The sequence below is a fragment of the Nicotiana sylvestris genome, chromosome 10, assembly GCF_000393655.2.
Source record: "Nicotiana sylvestris chromosome 10, ASM39365v2, whole genome shotgun sequence".
Classification (NCBI taxonomy): Eukaryota; Viridiplantae; Streptophyta; class Magnoliopsida; order Solanales; family Solanaceae; genus Nicotiana; species Nicotiana sylvestris.
The window spans coordinates 23,021,894-23,043,506 of record NC_091066.1 but is presented as its reverse complement, the minus strand read 5'-3'; the positions used below and the strand labels follow the sequence as shown (position 1 = coordinate 23,043,506).

The window sequence follows — 21,613 nt, the reverse complement described above, 5'->3', positions numbered from 1 at the left end:
TAACCTTCTTAAACACGGGTGCACATTGATGTGACCCAAATCCGAATCTCAACGGAGTCAAAATGTGTCGACGACCACGGGTGCATTGATTGTGACGTGGTTCGAGATGCATTTTCACGACGTTGCAATTCTATAAAAATAAATGATAATAATAAAAGCGGTTTAAACTTAATAAAAGCACGTAAGTCATAACATATATTTAAATCAGATATTTAGCCATTATAACAATTTAAGCGACCGTGCTAGAACCACGGGATTCGAGGGTGCCTAACACCTTCCCTCGGGTCAACAGAATTCCTTACTTAGAATTTCTGGTTCGCAGACTTCATTTGGAAAAGTCGAAAATTTCCTCGATTTGGGATTCAAGATAAACCGGTGACTTGGGACACCAAAAGCCAAACCTTTCCCAAGTGGCGACTCTGAATTAAATAAATAATCTCATTTCGAATATTGTCACTTAAATTGGAAAAACTCCCTCGCGCATTTTATCCTTCGGGGCGGGGCGCGCAAAAAGGAGGTGTGACATGGAGTATTAAATCAAGTTACATATAACTGACACTCAATCAATTTGACAATACAAAATAATTTTTGAATTTTCAGTCAAATAAATTACTGCGTATTACAATTTAGACGTATTTTATGGGAACGCATATCCAAGTAAAAAAAAGTCAAAAATAGCCTAATTTACGACTAGTAATTAAAAATAAGTCACAGTTTCAAAAGCAATTATATTTAGCAACAAAAAAGAATCAAGATTTAGTTAAATTTTCATGTAAAAATAAAATCTGAACAAAAATACCCTTAAAAATTCAAGCATAATATGTTGGAAATTCATTCCAACATAATGTGCTGGAATTCTATCATAATATGCTAGAAGTTTATACGCAAAAACTCTATAATCCGGCGTATTATGCTGGCACTTTCCATGTTAAAAAAACGGGTATAGATGCAAATCTGTACCCCTCGCTAGCCCATGCCCTTTTTACATGCCCAACTGGCGCGGTCCATTCAAATTTTAGTGAAAAATTTACGTGGCATAGCTAATTATAAGGATAATAACTACTACCTTTTAATTTAATGAATTTTCAAAACTAGCTACCAAAAGCTCTTTAAAAGGTAGTCAGTTGTTTATGCAAGTTTTCTTTTAGTCTCAAATGGACGCCAAGAAAGCCAGGCCTGCAACCTTTCTTCTACCCTGCTGAGCTTTAATCTGTGCTTTGCAACCTTTCTAACTCATTTCTTGCAGTGGAAGAAAATGGCGAATCTAAGAAGGGCTCTCCTCTTCACAATTCCTCGAATCCACCAGAGGACTTCTGTTGCAAACTCCGCACTCCCCTCTCTTTATAGCCCGTTTGGCCTATAAAAATCGCGAGAAAGTGTTTTTTTTTCAAAAGTAATTTTGGCGAGAAACAGTTTGTGTTTGACTAATTAGTTTGAAAAGTACTTCTGAACAGCAATTAATGTTTGGCCAAGCTTTAAAAAATTGCTTATAAGTGTATTTTTCTCAAACAGTGCTTCTCAAAAAAGTGTTTTAGAGAAAAATTACTTTTTTCTGCTTCTCCTCAAAAGTACTTTTTTCCTTTCAAAAACTTGGTCAAACACCTCAATTTTTTGTCAAAAGTACTTTTAGGAAGAAGAAAAAAATACTTTTGGCCAAAAAGAAGTTTGGCCAAACAGGCTATTAGTCTTTACCGATTAATATCCACCTATCTCAATTTACTCCTTCATTTATGTTTCTTTTTTGTTGCTCTCTTTGTATTGTTCTAATTTTGTAGCGTTTATGATATAATTAAGTAAATAACAGTATGCTTTATCTAATCACTTAAATTCCTAATACGCTTTAATATAATAGTATTTTTTATAAGCGGTGTCGATATTTATAGAAGGCGGAGAATAAAAAGTACTACTCCATTAATTATCACATTGCTCAATAAGAAATAGCCTTAGTCCAATTGCTTTTGTTGAATCTTAAGTTATAAGAACCGCAATTTTTAGGAATAAAAGCTCTCTCAAATATTTGACGAAAATATGATCTAGTTGTGGTTTGAACCTCTGACCTCCTACACTAAAATTAGGAACTTAATCAGCAAGCCAACTTACAACAGGCATCAAGTGGTGTCATTTTTTTTTTTATCTTATTGGATCCGTAGAGTATTACTACATATATTTCATAAAATTTTCCAAAGAAGCGCTTCGTTGCACGTGCATCCGCTCCTGTTCAATATGATATCTGAAGTCCTGGATTCGCAAGAAATTTCTATATGTTTGAGCTATGAAAAAAAATCAGACTCGCACTTTGAAGAGGTGTCTGAAGACGTAATTAAATAAATAAAAGTGTGTTCAAATTTGACAAACCTCTAAAATACTGAATTCTTGGTACCCGTCCACCTAGGCACACACTTATAATGAGTTATAATGGAGTAAAAGAATTATAAAGCTTGATCCCTGCTAATTTGAGATTGAAGCTAGTAGACTGATTAATCATATTTGCTTCTGTTTTAATCTTTTAGGCTTTTTCTATCATTTGTACTTGTTTGCTATCTGACCCTTTACGCGGTTTGATGATTAAATAGTTCATACTTAGGCCTTTTCTGATCATAGAGTTCACCCTTGCTTATTGTTTGATCGTTTAGGCCTTTAGCTGGCACATTCTCACGTTTTTTTACTTCCAAAGAGAATTGTGGGCCGATTGATATCGATCTCTCCAATGAAGAGAGTAAGAGACGCTTATTCAACAGGTTAGTAAAATTGTGTGGTGGGTTCTGGCTCCTTTAGCGGGTTTATCAGATTTTAATGGGGTGTATATATTTGGTAATTATTATAGGCTTCATTACCAGAGCAAACAAAGAGGGTTCTTGGAGCTGGACCTTGTTCTAGGCAAATGGGTGGAGGATCATATTCGGTCCATGGATGAAGATGGAGTTAAGTCCCTTGTTAATGTTCTTGACCTGGTAATTGATTTGTTTTCCTTTCTTGTGTTTTGTTTAGTGCGTTTGGTTGGTGGAAAATGTTCTTCATGGAAAACATTTCACTGTATTTGGCTGTGCATAAAGTGCCTGATGTTCCTTGTGTGTATAAGGGGTTTGTGTTGAAGTGATTTTCGAGTATTAAATATTGAAAATCATGTCATGTTGATTGAAACAAGTGATTATAGGAGAATGACTTCTGTAATGGTTGCTTGACGGATATTTGAGGTGTATGAAGTATGCATAAGAAAGTAGGCCGACTTCCCGACATAGGCTGATCGGAAAATGGACTAGACGCTTGTCATGACATGGGCTTGTTGGAGACTATACTTGTAATTTCTTCTGTATCTTCTCATTGTCATGCTAACACCTAAAGGTTAGTCATGGCCGTGAAGTATACTATCTCTATGTTGCTCACTCTAATTGCAAATGTCAAGAAAACTTAAAAATATTGGGGCTTTGCCAGAAGTATTTTCACTACTAAGGGGAAAGTTGAGTTGCTAATGGCTGGTTTGCTTAAATACAAACCATTAGGAAGAGTGTGAAGATCTATGGGTTGAATGTGGCTTTCTGTCTAGGTGTCAGTTTTGCTATGTTTCTCTAACAATCCTTGTAATTGTATCGAATCATCGCTCTGGAGAAAATGTCCTCAAACACTTTGCTCCACAGTAAAGATATTTGCTTTTGATAGAGCAGTGTATAGAACTAGCATTAGCAAAGCTACTTCTCCTACATGATTATGAGTTTGAGCTGGTTTTATTAAGTTTGTTTGCTTCATGGCTGCAGGAGAATCCAGATTTATGGAAGTGGCTGTCTGGCCAGGAGCAACCACCAGATGCAATTAGCACAAATTCTGTGAGAACCTAAAACAGAATTTCAAGCTTGTCCAAGCGTTTTCTTTTTCCTTTTTGTTCTTTATTGACTGTGCTTAAGTTAATAAGTTTACTTGTTCTAGGTGTTCTCTGCTGTGCGAGAAAAGGTTATGAACAACCTTGGCAAACATGCTGCTCCAGAGACTCGTGCAGCTGCAGGCAGCCTTGGCCCTTGGGTGAGAGGATGGGATGATTTCAAGAAAGCTCAAGACGGGCCTATAGCCGGGAATCAGTAGTTCAATTTGAGCTGGAAGATGTCAAAGAACCGGTATTCTTTAGTCATACGTGGAAAAGAATAATTAATGTAAAAAAGGGCAGTCCGATGCACTAAGCTCTCGCTATGTGCGGGGTCCAGAAAAAGGACCGGACCACAAGGATCAATTGTACACAGTCTTACCCTATATTTCTGCAAGAAGTTGTTTCCACGACTCGAACATGTGACCTCTTGGTAAAATTGAAGCAATTTTAATAATTACGCCAAGGTTGTATCCTCAGATTTTCTGAATATTACATCGCGTCTAAGCTTTCCGTATTAAATAAGGTTCATTGAGAGGTTGATAATTGTTTGAGTGACACACCGTGCTCAGTGACTAAAATCTTAGATTCGCCTTAGACAGTTATATATTTGTTTGTTCATTGAACCAACGTGATGTGATTATAGTAAAACCACAGGTTTGAGGTGTAAAAAGAGTTCCATTCCGACCTACTCCTGCTTTTAGCTTTGACAATCCAATAAATCCTTTAAATTTTGCTTCTCAATATGAGGAGGAAAGAAATAAAGGGATCTCTTATCCTCCACGAGTGACATCTTATTATATTATTACATTAATTTCTTTACTAGTCTAACGCTATGGTTTACTTTCTTTTGATCTTCAGCTATCTGTAGATGACAATTTTCATTTCTTGTTGTGAGAATGCAGTAGGAATTCCATTTAATAAATTGCAAATTGTTGATGGATAGATTATAGATGAAAGAGCTTACAGCCAGTATTTCAAACTGGATTAGCGTTACTCGTCTTCCAATTTCTTGACAAATTGGGAGATAGGAAAAGAGATGACGGAAGAGAAAGAATACTTGACTATATAGTTGGAACAAATTAGCACAATTAGTGATCAAATTAATCTGGTTCATTAATTTTCTAACACAATGTTAGTGGCACACGAGTACACTGGGGAACCAACATAGAGTTATACAACAAATCCTACAGCTACAAAAATGAATGTGCAAACGTCCCCAGTTGCATCCTGTGGATGTTGTTATCAATAAAAGATTCTTCACTTCATCGAAAAACTACATACTTAAGATATACACTTCACACTAATTCCACACCTGTGACGCGACTTTTAAGGTTGAAAGCCAAGATTTAGGGAATGCAATAATCTCCAGTACCAGCTTCTTACCAAGGTTTTAGGTCACCAATTGGACCAGCAGTCCAGTTTAAGATCTTCTCCCCAGGACTCAAGTAAACACTCCTATCGTGTGGCAGTTTACGAGCAAGTCCATTCAATATTTGATGGAAAGCATCACCTGGTTGTGCAGGTTGTGGAAATAACATAGCCTGCTTCATTGAAGGGTTGGCAAGCAATCTCTGCTTCCTCAATATTTCCTCAGGTGGAATAGAAGTGAGTATAGTATCCAAATTTGGAACGTCCTTCTCGTCTACAAAAACACCAATCTCTTCCCAGGGGATTGCATCAGCAAATGGCAAGACAATATCATCTGCAATAATAACAGGGATGCAACCGAATATAACTGCTTCAACCAATCTTGGACTCCACGGGGCCCACCCAAGTGGACACAAGCAAAAGATGGCTCGCTGCATGTCTTCATAGTAGGTAGTTGGATGTTCCGTAGAAATATCAAAGAGAGGATTGTCCTTAAAGTTCTCCCATACTGCTGCCCGTGCACCTCTGAGAAGAGAAGTAAGAGTCAGGTACCTTGTCATAAGACATATTTCCATGTTTGGGAGGTCAATACAGAAAATCAAAAGCTAGTTGTCTTCAATCTATTTAGTGTCAGCGTTCAGAATCAAATGTGATTTAATCTTAGAGGTTGAGACATGGGGATACCTTGCATAGTAACCACCTTCTGGATCATTTCCTACGTCATAGAACAAGCCACGAAAGTAAACAAAGATGGATCGTGGAATATCTGGAGGGATGAAGTGGGACTGCATTTTCTGCGGAGGGGCATAGGGAGGAATTGTAATTGAACCATCCTTCAAACACACATGATTTCTTTGTCCAAAAGTTTGAACTAGAGTTGCACGTTGGAGCAATGGAAGAATTCCCCTCCCAATAGCTTTTTCCTCCTACAATTTGCACGAAATAATCAGATGTAACCACACACTTTCAGTAAAAAGTAACGTGGAAATTTATAAAATGGCACTGTGACTAATCCTGTGAGATTTCCACGACCATTTTAGTGAAATCCAGTTTAGTTAAATATAAATTTGATGTGTATATATATCAATGTGTGCTTTGTGTGTGTGTGTGTGAGAGAGAGAGAAAGGGGACTTAATTCTCACTTGATAATGAAAACAAGCAGCAAAATCGTGTGGGACAATGAAGAAGTGATCAGCCCCCTCTGTCCTATTCCAATAAGGCCAGTTAGAAGCAATAAGTTGTATTGCACTCCTCATCATTCGTGGCGACTTGAAGGGTAAAGGAAGGCCATTTGGTGTCAGGTCACAAGTGGTATAAACAGGGGTGTAGAACCAATCAGCTTCCCCGGGATTAAGGGTTCGGACAGGGCTAGATAAGAGGAAACGATGCATATAGATCTCCGCAGCAAACATGTGGCTAAGACATCGTGGGTCTTTCTGAAGAATTTTCTTGTTGTATTTGCTGGGAAGCTCATATACAAAAACTTTTAACCTCCCAACTGGATCATCTTCCAAGACATCACCGGCACTACCTGAAATGCAGAAATGAAAGGAAAGTTGATAATTTCATAGAGTTCAAAGCAAATATTTATGTCCTTATCGCCTAACCTAATTTAAAAAACTAAAAAACAAAATGATGTAGTCAGACATGCAAAGTGACGGATAGGGAAATCATACTCTATAAGCCTTTAATCTAAACTTTTTAGCATCTTAGAAGTATCTAATTATATTTCATTTTTGCAATATATTTTATATGAAGGGGATCCTTAGTGTAATTGATAAAGTTGTTGCCACGTGACCAGGAGGTCGCAGGAGGTCACAGGTTCGAGCTATGAAAACAGTCTCTTGTGAAAATGCAGGGTAAGGGCCGTAAGGCTGCGTACAATAGACCCCTGTGGCTCGATCCTTCCTCAGACCCCGCGCATAGCGGAAGCTTAGTGCACCGGACTGCCCTTTAATATACTTTATATCACAGGTGAATTTTTAGGTTGGTAAAATGTGTTGCTTTAAAGTCACAAGGATGACACTTCGGTAGCACTTACAACGACAACAACAACGATCCAATGAAATCCCACTAGTGGGGTTTGGGGAGAGTAGTGTATACGCAGACCTTACCCCTACCCCGATGGGGGAGAGAGGTTTTTTCCGAAAGATCCTCGGCTCAAGAAGACAAAAAGAAGGCGAAAAGAGGCAATCTATCAGTACCATCAATAGAAACCATAGAGCAAAGAACAGCATCACCAGAACCAGAAAATAAGTGAGAAGCAAAACAATAACCTGTAGATAAAGCACAACACTAAGAGGAACGAAAGAGTAGTGTGAACTCACATTAACCACTGACAGTCAAAGACCAAGTCCTAACAGGCTAGCCTCACTCTGCGGCGCTGTAGAGATATTCCCAACTACCTCCTAACCTACAACCTTAATGTTCGATCTCCACAACTTCCTGTCTAGGGCCATGTCCTCGGTAATCTGAAGCCTCACCATGTCCTGCCTAATCACACTTCGGTAGCACTTGTAACATTGAAATTATTCACTAACATATTATCTACACTGCTGCAAATCTCATTCATCCATGCCCCAAATCTAACATTGAAATTATTCACCAACATATTATCTACACTGCTGCAACTCTCATTCATCCTTGCCCCAAATCTCTGAACTCCAGAGTTAGTACATATACATGAACCAAATCCTAATGGGATTCTTGGAAAAAACATCAGACATTTTGGCAGTCTAAAAGCATCAAATTAAGTTTTACTGAAGTCAGATCCTGCTAAGCAAAATTTGTGATTTCATTATATCTAAATACAACTCAATAATATAATGAACTAACTCTATTAATAGTACAAATTGACCCAAAAAAACTATAAATAGCAATATCAACACAAAGTTTCTAACCTTCTCTTTTTCCTTTCAGAGTGAAGAAGAAAATTTTCTGAGGGAACCAATAGCTGTCAGAAACTTAGATATCATATCCCATACATAGCTCAAAGAGCCTCTCTTTAGAGGCAAAATCCATCATTTCTTGAATCAAGGTCTAGGATTTAGATTTAAGATTTAAAACCTTATGATAGAAGACCACTATCCCCAATACCAATCAAATAACTTACACCTCACGAACAAAATTGTGTACTCAGTACTCTTCCTCACTCTCTTTAGTTGTACTACATGCTACCATAGTAAGGTAATAAATAATTGAAAATTTGAAAACGGTAGAAAGGAGGGGAAACATCACCTATTTCTAATCCATCATCCAGAAACAGTACAAGTTGAATTGATACCAAGGGGTGCGAATGAGTTTATCAAGTAGCATATCTAGATGTCAAAGATCGAATCGAGTCAATTATCTAAAAGCTTGAAGTTGACTCAAACTCTAAAAACTTTGATTCAAGTCCAATAAGAACACTGAAACATGATAAGTTCCTTAAGTAAAGGTCATTTGAGACCCATATACTTAGTGTGACTAAAAAATCAACATTCTTTTGAACTCCATATTAACAATAGATCTTATACATTGTTTTTTGAGCCTCTTTAGAACTCTAAGATTTAATATAAGTGTAAAAGAAACAACAACAATATACCCAGTATTATCCCACACCATAGGGTCTGGGGAGGATAGTGTGTACGCAGACCTTACCCCTACCTTGTGAGGATAGAGAGGTTGTTTCCAATAGACCCTCGGCTCACGAAAGCATAAGCACCACATTAATGAAAATATAGACAACAAGGGACAGTACCAAAAAGCCATATAAAAGCAGAATAAAAATAACAAGATAGTAAGGTGATCAACAATGAAAGAAAACAACGGTTAGTCATAAAAACTTACTACCAACAGAAAGTAAGTGTAAAAGAAAAATGAAAAAAAAAATAATAATAAACACGCCAACTAAAAATATTACAACATAATTTTAACCATCCTATTAACTTAGAGATTGACTAAAGAACTTTCAAGCAGAATACCTCACTATTTGTACTCGGCTTAATTCTAAGGCAAGCTCGGTCACTGAGCTCGTTTTATTCAATTTAAACCAAGCCTCATCGAATTTGGACCCAACTGTATATTTAAAGCTAAGGATTGAAAGGAGGGAACTATCACTATTTCATTTTCCTTTGACATTCAATAACGAAATCTATTCATTTCCCCCTAGCAGTGTATCACTTGATCCAAGCTAAAGATTTTCTGGATCCAAATAGTCCTATATCAGTTCACAACAAAACCCTAGCTATACATCTGGCAGTTCGAATTTTGGTAAAAAGGATAAGAATTATATTTAATTCAAAACAAACCCACAAAAATTAACCTAAAAATGATGAAACAGACTTTAAAAAGTGAATGTAATTTCATTGATCAGCAACAGAGTGATAGTTACCTGAGATTCTCTCGGTACGCTCGGTTCTATGAAATTTGAGGGCTTCAATTCCCAAAAGGAAAGCAAAATAAAGAAGCAAAAGAAAACCCAATCGCAAATTCCTCATATTCTACTGCCTCTCTAAATCTGTGAGTAAAACAAATCTATATAGAGTAACCCAAAAGATCAAAACTTTAAAGGATATGTTATAGGAACAAAAAAGAAAAGTGGCAATTTTTTGTTAATAAAAGGTAGGAGGAATCTATAGTTGAAGGGTCAATAGACAGAGTAGTTGTTAGAGAGGCATTCCCCCCCCCCCCCCTTTTCTCTCTTTTAACAAAGACAGCTTACAGGAAAAGAAAATGAAATGAAATGCTAGTATGAATTGAACATTATTGAGAAAATAATAGTGATTGATAAGTTTGTGAGAGATTTGGTTCAAGAAACAGAGAGGAAGGGGAGAGAGAGAGGTTAGAGGAGGTTTGGTTGTCAGTTCTGTTGCATATGTTGAAAATGAAATAGGTTTTTCTAACTCCCCATTGTTTAATGGCTTGTACAGGTACGGCCAATCTGGATCAGAATAAAAGAGGTAATATCATTTGACTACGGACTACTTTTGTGGTCTCAAAATAAAAATAAAAAAGTTACTTCACTGGTTGGTCTCGGTACGTAATATAAGAAAAGGAAGGATCGAGAGCTAGCATTTGAATATAGATTTGGTTTAAATTTGAAAAATGATTGTATAAAACAATGAAGAAGAATATTACAAAGAAAAAGAGAGAATTTTTATTGACTTGGTATGAATTACAACGCAATAGAACCCCTCTATTTATAGGAAAAAGTGACTTATACACCAAGTAACAAACCCTAAGATCTCTCTAAAATATAGACATTCACCTTAGATAGAATTCTATATATAACACTCCCCTTGAATGTCTATTCAACAGATAACGTGCTTCGTTAAAACCTTAACAAAAATAAAACTCAATGGGAAAAAAAATTCTAGTAAAGGAAAAAGAGTACACATATCTAACAATAAGCCTTTTGGTTGTCTCGTTAAAAACCTTGCAACGAAAACTCAATTGGACAAAATCTTGTAAGGGAAAAAGAGTGCAACGCGTATTAACTCCCCTTGATAAGAGCATCAATTCACATCTTTGAGCATTCGCATCCCAATCTTTTATACTAGCTTCATGAAGGTTGACATCGGTAGAGATTTGGTGAACAAGTCAGCCATATTATCACTTGAATGAATATGTTGCACCTTGAAATCATCATTCTTGATAGATATGTAATGTCTTCATATAATGTCGTGGAATAGCCTTTTCAATATCTCCACAGAGGTATTTTCGCTATCACATTATCATGCTTATAGTTATAGCAAGATATATATGTGCACAAATTACACTTATCACATAGTACTTCAGGACCAAGAATTGTATATGTTTCAAGCAATTTAAATCTTTCAAGGATTGTCATATAAGTTAAATAATATAATAGACTTTGATTAGATGCATACCAAGTTTTCATGTCATGCTAGACAAATAAGACATCGAAAACTGATTGCACATATCATTAACTTTATACTTTCAAGTGTTTGAACTACATGTCTTTCATACAACAACAACAACAACCCAGTATAATCTCACAAGTGGGGTCTGGGGAGGGTAATATGTACGCAGACCTTACCCCTACCCCGAAGGGTAGAGAGGCTGTTTTCAGGAGACCCTCGGCTCATGTCTTTCAAGTGTTTGAACTACATGTCTTTCATATGAAACCAAATTCTACTTGAATTGTGTCTCTTCTGTTTGGCCAATATTTTTGTGTCTGTATTCGACAAACTTGAGGTTCTCATCTATATTTAGCGCTATGATAGATGTCGACGACGAACATTTTATATCGATTCCAATATCTTTTTTTTCATAAAGACATAACATAGAGATCTCTTCATTCATATTTTCAGGTACCTAAATCTCTCCTGAGATTTTATGAAGTGTTATGTTATGTGATCTTCTAGATCACTTGCCTCCTTATTATGATCATTTTGATCATTTGCTCATCTTCTTTATCAAGAATTTTAATTGAAACCGATTTGTCTATATGCTTTAAGTGTACCATAGACTTTGTCCTTCTAGGACTTGTGTCTAATGGGAGCATTTGCAGTGAGAATATAGTTACTTTCTTTGGACCAGAAAATGCGTCTGGCATGCTTTGCAATATATTGCAAATGAATTATCTTATTTTAATGAACCTCAAGTTCATATTATCTTATTCGAGGATCTAGATGTACAAATAATAATTCATTCCATGTAACTTTTTCTCAACTGCTTATCTTGTCTCCCCCTCATTTTAGAAAAACTAACTTTCTTTCTCAATTTTGGGAACCCATTTTTGTGCATTATGGTGTTAATGAAAATATACATCGCATATCAATAATAATAAGATGGAATTATTTGGTTCCTAACTCCGAACCAGTTGGGATGAGAGAATGTAATATACTTTCGTATATAACGTATATTAAACTGATATATATAATTTTGTTCTCATAAGCAACAATTAGCTATTAAGTGGAGGCACTCAATAAATTATTTTGCTAAACCAACTGTGATGTAGACCAACTTATCAAGATAAACTGTCTTGAATGAAAAATATGAAAATTATGCTCGAAATTAAATTACTAAGCAAGTTACCTCGCAAACACCGGTCAAGTTGCGGGTTAATAATAATCGCACATGTAACCATCTCATAGATACATCTTATGTGGTATACATGGCAGATGAATGAACCCACATTTACTTTTGATATTTCCAGGATTCATGGGATTCAATCCCAATTTTAGTTGGTCTATTAATTCATAAGAACAAGCAATGTAAGAGAATCCGTAAAAAACTTTCTAGTTCTTTAATATTTACCTATGTGAATTCTCTATTATTTTTGCACACCATACTTAAATTGATATGGCTAAAACCAATTATGCCAACTGAATAAATTATTAATATTGATAAACTTCAGATTTACACCATGACATGTGCAATTATCAATAAACTCCAAGTTTGTTATGATATGAGTTTTTATATCAATAAACTTCTACTTTACTGTGGTGTTTTTTTTATATAGTACAAACTACAGAATAAAGCAGGTAGCTTTTCACATACATATTATCCCGCTACAAGTTGTAGTATTAGAAGATATTAAATATTTCCTTTATTATAGTCTCAATATGACCAACCGCTTTCGCGAATACTTTAGAAACTCAATTAAGTTTCTTTGAGATTTACTACAACATAATAAATTGACATGATAATCAATTGTATTCCTCCAAAATAGTAATAATTGGCTCTTCCAGAGCTCTCAATTAATTTTGTACTACTACATATTCAAAGACTTTTATATGGTGAATATCTCTTTTAAAGAGAAAGTTATACCATTGTGGTCATGGTCAGAATTCTATACAAGATCTGTTCCTTGCATTACTGTTTCCCTTTAATAATCACATCGCCAAAATATTTTGGCGTACAATAGGTATGTGACCAATGACCATTCATGCCATAATAATGATACTATTTTCTTATTTCCCCTCAAACTTTATTGTAGAGGTGAGTATGGTATATCCACTACTACTAGCACGTTCATATTCTTCCAAGAATGAATATGTATTCATAAATCACATGTTGTCGCATTTACATTATGAATGAACCATAATCATCTATATGTGATTTACAAAATCTTATGTCAAATCGACGACAAATATTACTCTCACATAGTGAAGGATTATTTTGAGAATCCTTATTATTCTCATTACGACAATGATGATGATTATAATTTCGTCTATTGCCACGTCCACATCCATTGATACCTTTACAGTAATAATTTTGTCTTCTTTCAGACGTATCACGTTATGCTATCACATTCTCTTAAGGGAATAAGAATGGAGCAAATTCAATGGGACGAATTTTCAATTCTTGTGCTCACCATCATACATGACTTTGATCATGGCAAGACATAGAAATTTTACCACTTTGGGTGGTTATAATTTCTTTCAGACTCCATTAGAGTTACAATCAAAATTTATTGTCTTTTCTTGTATTTAAAATCAAATTATAGAATGTCAAGAATTTAAAAGAGAAAAATTAAGTAAAATACTTACCTTAAATCTAGAATTTAATCATAAAGGAAGTTCATGGAACAATTGACAATCATTATGCTCAATCCCAAAGCTTCTACTCAATTAGTTAGAGTCTTGTGCTGATAACGTGTTATAAAACAATAAAGAAGAATATTGCAAAGAAAGAGAGAGAGAATTCTTATTGATTTGGCATGAATTACAACGGAATAGAACCCCTCTATTTTGTAGGAAAAAGTGACTTAGCCACCAAGTAACAAACCCTAAGATCTCTCTAAAATATAGACATTCACCTTAAATAGAATTCTATTTGTAACAAAAAAATTAAGTTATGTTAAAAAATAATTTTTTGAAGTTGAAGTTGTGTTTGGACATGCATTTTATTTGAAAAAAAGTTAAAATTTTTGTAAGTGGAAGAAAGATTTTCACTCAAAAACTGTCCTAAAAATAGTTTTGGAAACTTGAAAAAAAATTGATCATATTCCATGAACAAACAATGTTTCAATTTTCTTTTTTTGAAAAATTAGGTGAAAGTGCAGAAAGAGAGGGATTCGAACCCTTGGTAAACAAAAGCCTACATAGCAATTCCAATGCTACGCCTTAAACCACTCGGTCATCTCTCCTACATAATGATTATGACCCAAAATCGAGTGATAGCGAGTCCGTCATAAACACTTATTGATTGGATAGGCACGACCCATCCATTCTAACTAGAAAAATAGAAAATTTTGGTAGCCAAAATTTATGACCAAACGAGAGCTTAGTATTTGGTATAAAATAAAGAGAAGTTATATATAAGTATAATTCATACACATATATTTTAACTAGGTGATATATATAATTTCATAAAGCTGTAGCCCAAAAGCAATAGCTAAAATTCAAGATCCAACTTCAAAATCATAAATAGCGTGCTATTATAAATTATCTCATTTAGAGTTATTTGGAATAAATTAAAAAAAAATATGTTTCACATAAAATAGGACAGAGAAATAACATATTTCTCTTTTCGAAAGTTTTTTTCTTCTTCCTTGCATCTCCATTTTACCTCTAATGACATTACTTGTTGGTATTTGGGAGGCTCACTTGATATAAAAATTTATTCTTTATAAGGAAAGAGAAAGTAAAAATACATAAAATCCTCACCACCATTAAATGATATTTTAAATTTGCATATATTTGGCCAAATCTAGAAAAGCAATGGTATGTAATTTCAGCCATTTGGTTGAGAAATTAAGCTAGCGTTTGGCCATAAATTCTTAAATTTATTTTGAAAAATCTGATTTGGGTGAAGTTTGGTTTGAAGATGAAAATGTGTTTGGACATCATTTTTTAAAACATATTTCACTTTTTTTTTTGAAAAAACATGAAATATGACTTATACCCACAAGTTTTAAAAACTATCACAAATACCCAACAGTACTGAACAAACAAACTTGCTATCTTGTATATACAAAACCTTCATCAATAAAATTCATTATCATTATCACAAACCATAGTCCAGAACATAAATAAGTTTGGCACAAAATTATCATTTTATAATTGACTACGTAATACACTATCCTAAAATCATAACCTGCTAATAACAAACACAATTAGTAGCTATTACAATTCGTCAAATTGCAACAATATTATAAGATCCATCAGTCCAAAAAGAATGATAGTAACTAGCTATTCTGTAATATAATTTTCCCACATTATACGAACAATCTCTTCACGACGAGCATGCAAATCTCTATCAGATGATCGAGAAGACTAGCATTGTTACTTTGAGTCGATTGTTGTTTAATTTCATCAACATTCATATCATCATGTTCATATTCAGTGAATATTCCATCGCCGCTATGATGTTCAAGCAAAAAATTATGTAATACATCACAAGCAACTACTATTTTCACCTGCGTATTGAAATCATAGTTGTTCATGCCTTGTCGCAGTATTCTGAATCTATTTTTCCATGCTCTAAATGTTCTTTCAATTACATTGCGCAGGGAGGTGTGTCTATAGTCAAATAGCTCTTTGTCGTTCTTAGGCCCTCTTTTACTCCCTCTATAGTCCTGTGATAGAAATTAAGAGTCCACCAAAGTTTAAAGAAAACCAGGTTCTCTATCAGTTCCCATGGTAATCAACAGACTATAAAACCAAACAGTATAGGGAACCAAGTTCTCTATCTGTTCCCATAGTAAATTGCCAGTAAATAAAGGACACGCGATATTTATGTGGAAAACTTCTTGCTCAAGTGATTAAAAACCACGACCTATCCTAGTAGGATTTCAACTCCACTAAACCGAGGAAACTTTATATTACAACCTATTGCAATCTAGAAATTACTCTTAATCCCTCACTCCTTACAATAACTCTATTGTAAGCCCTTTGCAATAACTCTATACAATGCAACAAACCTTGACTAACTCTAGTCAAGAAACTAAACCAAACTTTGGTTTAATTCTGTCCTACAAAGACACTTCTTGAAAGTAGTGTAGGATTACAAATGAAGAACAAAATAACAAAGACTCAGCAAGCCTAAGGACTTAAGATATTTTCAATCTTTGGATCTGGTCCTTGAGGTTGCAGCAGCTTTGTTCTTGAGAGAGGTAATGGCTAGCACTTGAGAGAATATTATCTTTTGATTTGCAAATATTGGAAAATCAAATCCCTTGACTCATGTTGATAATATGTGAGTGTGAGGTCATCAAGGATGAGTGTGTGTGAGGTCATCAAGGATGATACAATAATGTGTCCTTTAGTTTGGCCTTAGCAAGCTACAGCTGTACTGCTGTACAGCTGCCAGACGGTACAATGCAACAGCATGTCAGAGAGTACAGTGCAACAACTTTTAAAGTTGTAGAGTTGACTGCACAACGACCAGTGGAACTGATCCCTTTCTGTTCTCTCTACTATTCCCTTATCTGATTTCATTGAGAATTGAACCAGACATCTGACTAGTTACTCTGACCGCAAGGGAACTAATTGTATCAGGTTGATTATTTGGTTCTCTCATGAAGTTTGTCAAATCATCAAAATAAAAGACACATAACTTATCAATTTTTCCTTTTTTTGATGATGACAAACTTAGAGTTGATATTCCCTCTGAGTACTAGATCTCCACATTGTTCCCCCTATGAGTCAGCCATATTCCCCCTGGGAGCCAGACCAAATGAACTGATCACAACTGGTTCCTCGAGACTGTTTGGAAAATCATCAAAACATAAAATAGCATAACTTATAATCCTGCAAATGAAAGCGCGTTCCTTTGTATGGAGCTAATGCTGCTCGGTGGGCCGGGCCTGAACCGGACCGGACCGGGCCCGCGGTCCTAACGGGCCTGGTGGCCCTGGTGGGCCGGTCCTGGGTGGGCCGGTCTTGGTGGGCCTCCTGAGCCCGTCACGGGCTGGTCTCCATGGTTGAGCCCACGAGCCCGGGACCGTTTAGCCCGGGACCGGCAGGCGGGCCTGGGCCGGTCCTGGCGGGCCTGGCGGGCCCAACGACTATTTTTCAAAAAAAAAAAAAAAAAAAAACTCCAACGGCCATATTTAAAATCTAGCCGTTTGGGCTGAAAATATGACCTTTTTTAAGTTAAAAAAATGGCCATTTGGCCCCCAAACTTTATTTTAACCCCAAACTTTATATAATTACACTTTTCCCCATTTCTCAACTATAAATACCCCCTCATTCTTTCATTTTTATTCACCAATTCATCAATATCTCTCAATATCTCTCAATCTCTCTCAATCTCTCTACTACAATTACTTAATTTATTGTTGAAATTTCGTGAAAAATTGTGAAGTTGTTGAATTTCTTTGTCTATACTTAGAATTATTTATAAGCTACAATATATACATAATATACAATATATATACTACAAGAAAATATATAAGAGAATATATATACATAAGATACAATATAATATACTACAAGAAAATATATTATGCGAAAATATATACATAATATACAATATATATACTACAAGACAATATATTATGCGAATATATATACATAATATACAATATATATACTACAAGAAAATATATTTATAAGCTACAATATATACATAAGATACAATATATATACTACAAGAAAATATATAAGAGAATATATATACATAAGATACAATATAATATACTACAAGAAAATATATTATGCTACAATATATACATAATATACAATATATATACTACAAGAAAATATATTATGCGAATATATATACATAAAATACAATATATATACTATAAGAAAATATATAAGAGAATATATATACATAAGATACAATATAATATACTACAAGAAAATATATTATGCTACAATATATACATAATATACAATATATATACTACAAGAAAATATATTATGCGAATATATATACATAAGATACAATATATATACTATAAGAAAATATATAAGAGAATATATATACATAAGATACAATATAATATACTAAAAGAAAATATATTATGCTACAATATATACATAATATACAATATATATACTACAAGAAAATATATTATGCGAACATATATACATAAGATACAATATATATACTACAAGAAAATATATTATTATGCGAATATATATACATAAGATACAATACATATACTAAAAGAAAATATATAAGAGAATATATATACATAAGATACAATATAATATACTTCAAGAAGTGATATTTATGCATGACAATTTAGTGTTTTACTATTGTTTTGTTATTTTCTTTTTCGTCAAGCACTTTAATAATTAGATATACATATATACTACATATATATTTTTAATATAGCCATGATACTACAAGAAATTGTCTTTAAAAAAAAAAACCCGCTAGGCCCGCGAAGCCCACGAGCCCGGCCCGTTAAGCACAGGACCATGTGGGCTTAGGCCCGTCACGGGCCGGTTCCACCCATTAGGCCCACGAAGACCGGGACCGCCAGGCCCGGGACCGCCAGAGCCCGGGACCACGAAGCCCGGGACCGCGAGGCCCGGCCCGTTAGGCCCACTAAGGCCCGGGCCCGGGACAACGTAATCCTTTTGTGTTCTGAAGACCAGTGTCAACAACGTAATATTTATCTATCAAAATGAAATAAATGTAATTCAACAAAATAGTAATAAAATAAATGATTTACTAAGTTATTAAAATGTTATACTTATATACCGTGTGGTGGAAATGAAAATTTTTCCAAGGGTCAAGAATTGCATTCTCAAGTACTTTACTATCATGTGCAGTACCCTCCCAGCCATCTGCAACAAAGGTGAACCTCATATCAAAATCACATGCACATAAAATATTTTGCGAAGTATTTCCTTTGCAGTTACGGTATGCCTATTGCTTATTTCTTGGGATCTCCTCTTGAATATATGTTTCATCGATTGCACCAATACAATTCTACCATAGTCAAATATAAAATCATCAATTACAGTGAAATCCCATTAGAGAATTACGGCTCTTAATTTAAAAAAAGTTTACGGCTCCTAATTAAAAAAAAGTTTAACTGATATGAGTATTCACAAAGCCATTTAGCCTACAAATCAAAGGCAAAAGTAAGATGCAAAAAGAATTGAGCTAATAAGGGAGCATATTCATCAAATAATTAAATTTTGATCAACTTTTAGGAAGCCTTAACTATTATTGATTTTGAGTTTACCTTAAACCAAGGCCAAAAGCGGCTATCGTGTCGAATCTTTGGATGTACACTAGTCATATTTTTTGGACATACATATGTTGGTACCATCTCACAAAGTGCCTGTTGATACCCAATTTTTCCTTATGTATTTCTTTTATATGCAAATACTTTCAAATATCATGTACATACATATATAAGTATGCCCAAGTGTTTTAATATTTTTTCAATTTTTTAAAAGATTTTTAAATTGATTAGCTCAATAATTATTCCCAAAATTATCACTTTGGTGAATAACTTATTTTATTCTCATATTTATACCAAAATATAGGTAGGTTACTTTTCATATATTTTTACAAATTGATTTGGTATTTTAAAAGCTAAATTGCATATAATTGCAATTTTAGCCTGCTTTAAGATTTAATAGCATTTTATAATTATGAAACTGGTTCCAATATTTTTTAATTAATATTTATATACTATTAACGGATCTAGTGCTTTTAATTTGCTTTCAAATCATCTTTTACTATTTTTATAAAATAAAAAGGGAAAAGTGGCTATTTAAATTTTGGCCTCAGTTCGTTTCAATTGTAGCCCCATTACATTTCGATTTTAGCCTAAAATTGACCCAATTTCAAACTCAAATTCGGACCAGCCCAATTACCACTCTAACCCGACCCAGCACCTATTCAACTGACCCAGCCCATAACCCCTTTTAATCCCGGCCGCTGATCATTTAGGTCAACGACCATCATTGCTTCTTACCTTTTTTAATCCAAACGACCCTAAACCCTACCTCATTCTTTCAGAGACGCCGCCTTTGAATCCCTTCTTTCTCTCAACTCTCTCTCAACTCACCTCAAACCCTAGCCGTCGCCTCTCGTTGAAACCCTAATCCATGGCTTCCCAGGCTCATCGGAGGCCTATACCAGCCTCTCATGGCTTCTACGTGCTCGTTTCTGAGGTCCTATGACCAGATCTTGAAAGGTTTCGACCAAGACTTTGCTTGATGACTATTCTCCGGTCGTCTTCAACCTTTGTCCGGCCAGCCATGGCTATCTGAGTTCGACCTTCGACTCTCCTGCTTAGATCGATGGTTTTCAAAGCCTTCCTCATCACCTGGGTTTCTTACAAAACCCTAATCTCTAAGGTTCCTCCGATTTTATTTCAGATTTGCTCCGGATCTATGTGTGTTTTGAACTTGCTAAGCATTTTTTCTCGAAGTTTCTTTAATTTTGCTTTCAAAACTCTTTATTCTTCTGGGTTTCATGTTAAGTTATTTCGAATCTCTTCTCTGATTCTCGACATGTTTTGCTGTGTTTTGCTTGTGTTGTTTTTCTATTTGAGTTAACATGTTGAAAACCCTAATTTTTGGAATTTTGTTTGAGTTTCTTAGTCTGTTTGTTTTTATTAGTTTGATTTACCTTGTTTACACCTGATTAGCGTTGAAAACCCTAATTTTTGGGGTTTATTTGAGATTCTGAATTCGCTTGTTTGTTTCACTTGTTTATCGCCTCTAAACTCGACTAATTTTCGAAAACCCTAGTTCTTTGGGGGCCTATTCGAGTCCCTTGAGTTTATTCGTGCAATTCGTCTGTCTGAAGTTGCTCAGCCTGATTCTTTTTGTTTCAGCATCTCTCTTCCTTATGTGATTCCTTTTTGTTCTGAGTTCCGACTTTCTGTCAAACTCGACTGTGTTTTCAGAAAGGTTTTTACTTGATTCTTTGCATGCTTCTGTTCTTTTCCTCTACTACTAAATCACTGAAACCTGACCTACGTGACTATCATGTTATGAATGCTTGCTCTATGCTATTACTGTATGTTGTTCCTTCTCGCCATAGCTTGGCCTCACATGCTTATTACTTGTGCACTTCATTTATATACTGAGTCCCTTCTGTGATTGATTTTCAAAACTTTTCTTATGAAATTCTGATTTTTTACTCGCCCGTTAAGGGTTAATTGATTCTCTCTCTTTGTTTGGCCTTACCAGATCCTTTCCAAAATAAGTACATTCCTGTATTTAGACTTAATCCCTTACTATATGGTTTTACTGCTCCTTTTATGGTAACAATCATTCTGCTTACAAATTGATCTTCTTTCCTTATATTAATCCTGTTAGTGTCCGTTTGAGCAGTAATCCCTTGATTAAAGGGGAATACCTGTGTTAATTGATTCTGACTGTGTTTATTTCCATGTTTGTGTTGAAACCTTATTTGTTACCTTATTCTCTACTCGTTTTCAAAACTATAAATACATGTACCTCTTCTCTTTCAAAAAACAAGTTCGAACACACAACATAAGTCACCACTTCT

General features: G+C 34.9%; 2 protein-coding genes across 2 annotated transcripts; one reads left to right on the top strand and one right to left on the bottom strand.

Annotated features, from left to right (window-relative positions):
* The first annotated feature begins 2,415 nt into the window (after nt 1-2,415).
* Nucleotides 2,416-4,229, top strand: LOC104234290 (succinate dehydrogenase assembly factor 2, mitochondrial-like). Its single transcript, XM_070158665.1, has 5 exons — nt 2,416-2,420; nt 2,634-2,738; nt 2,825-2,951; nt 3,753-3,821; nt 3,922-4,229. Exons 1-5 carry the CDS (start codon nt 2,416-2,418, stop codon nt 4,072-4,074), a joined length of 459 nt encoding a protein of 152 aa, XP_070014766.1. The 3' UTR covers nt 4,075-4,229.
* A 719-nt stretch (nt 4,230-4,948) lies between these two features.
* LOC104234289 (probable beta-1,4-xylosyltransferase IRX10L) lies at nt 4,949-10,056 on the bottom strand. Its single transcript, XM_009787823.2, has 4 exons — nt 9,597-10,056; nt 6,367-6,755; nt 5,909-6,150; nt 4,949-5,749 (listed from the first exon to the last, which is right to left on the bottom strand). Exons 1-4 carry the CDS (start codon nt 9,700-9,702, stop codon nt 5,236-5,238), a joined length of 1,251 nt encoding a protein of 416 aa, XP_009786125.1. The 5' UTR covers nt 9,703-10,056; the 3' UTR covers nt 4,949-5,235.
* Between the last annotated feature and the right edge of the window lie 11,557 nt (nt 10,057-21,613).

Coding starts and splice junctions, on each gene's coding strand:
- LOC104234290 (XM_070158665.1), top strand. Junction 2,739..2,824: donor AAGAGACGCTTATTCAACAG/GTTAGTAAAATT, acceptor TAATTATTATAG/GCTTCATTACCAGAGCAAAC. Junction 2,952..3,752: donor TTGTTAATGTTCTTGACCTG/GTAATTGATTTG, acceptor TCATGGCTGCAG/GAGAATCCAGATTTATGGAA.
- LOC104234289 (XM_009787823.2), bottom strand. CDS start 9,702: ATGAGGAATTTGCGATTGGGTTTTCTTTTGCTTCTTTATTTTGCTTTC. Junction 6,151..6,366: donor CTGCTTGTTTTCATTATCAA/GTGAGAATTAAG, acceptor TGCAAATTGTAG/GAGGAAAAAGCTATTGGGAG. Junction 5,750..5,908: donor GAAGGTGGTTACTATGCAAG/GTATCCCCATGT, acceptor TTCTCTTCTCAG/AGGTGCACGGGCAGCAGTAT.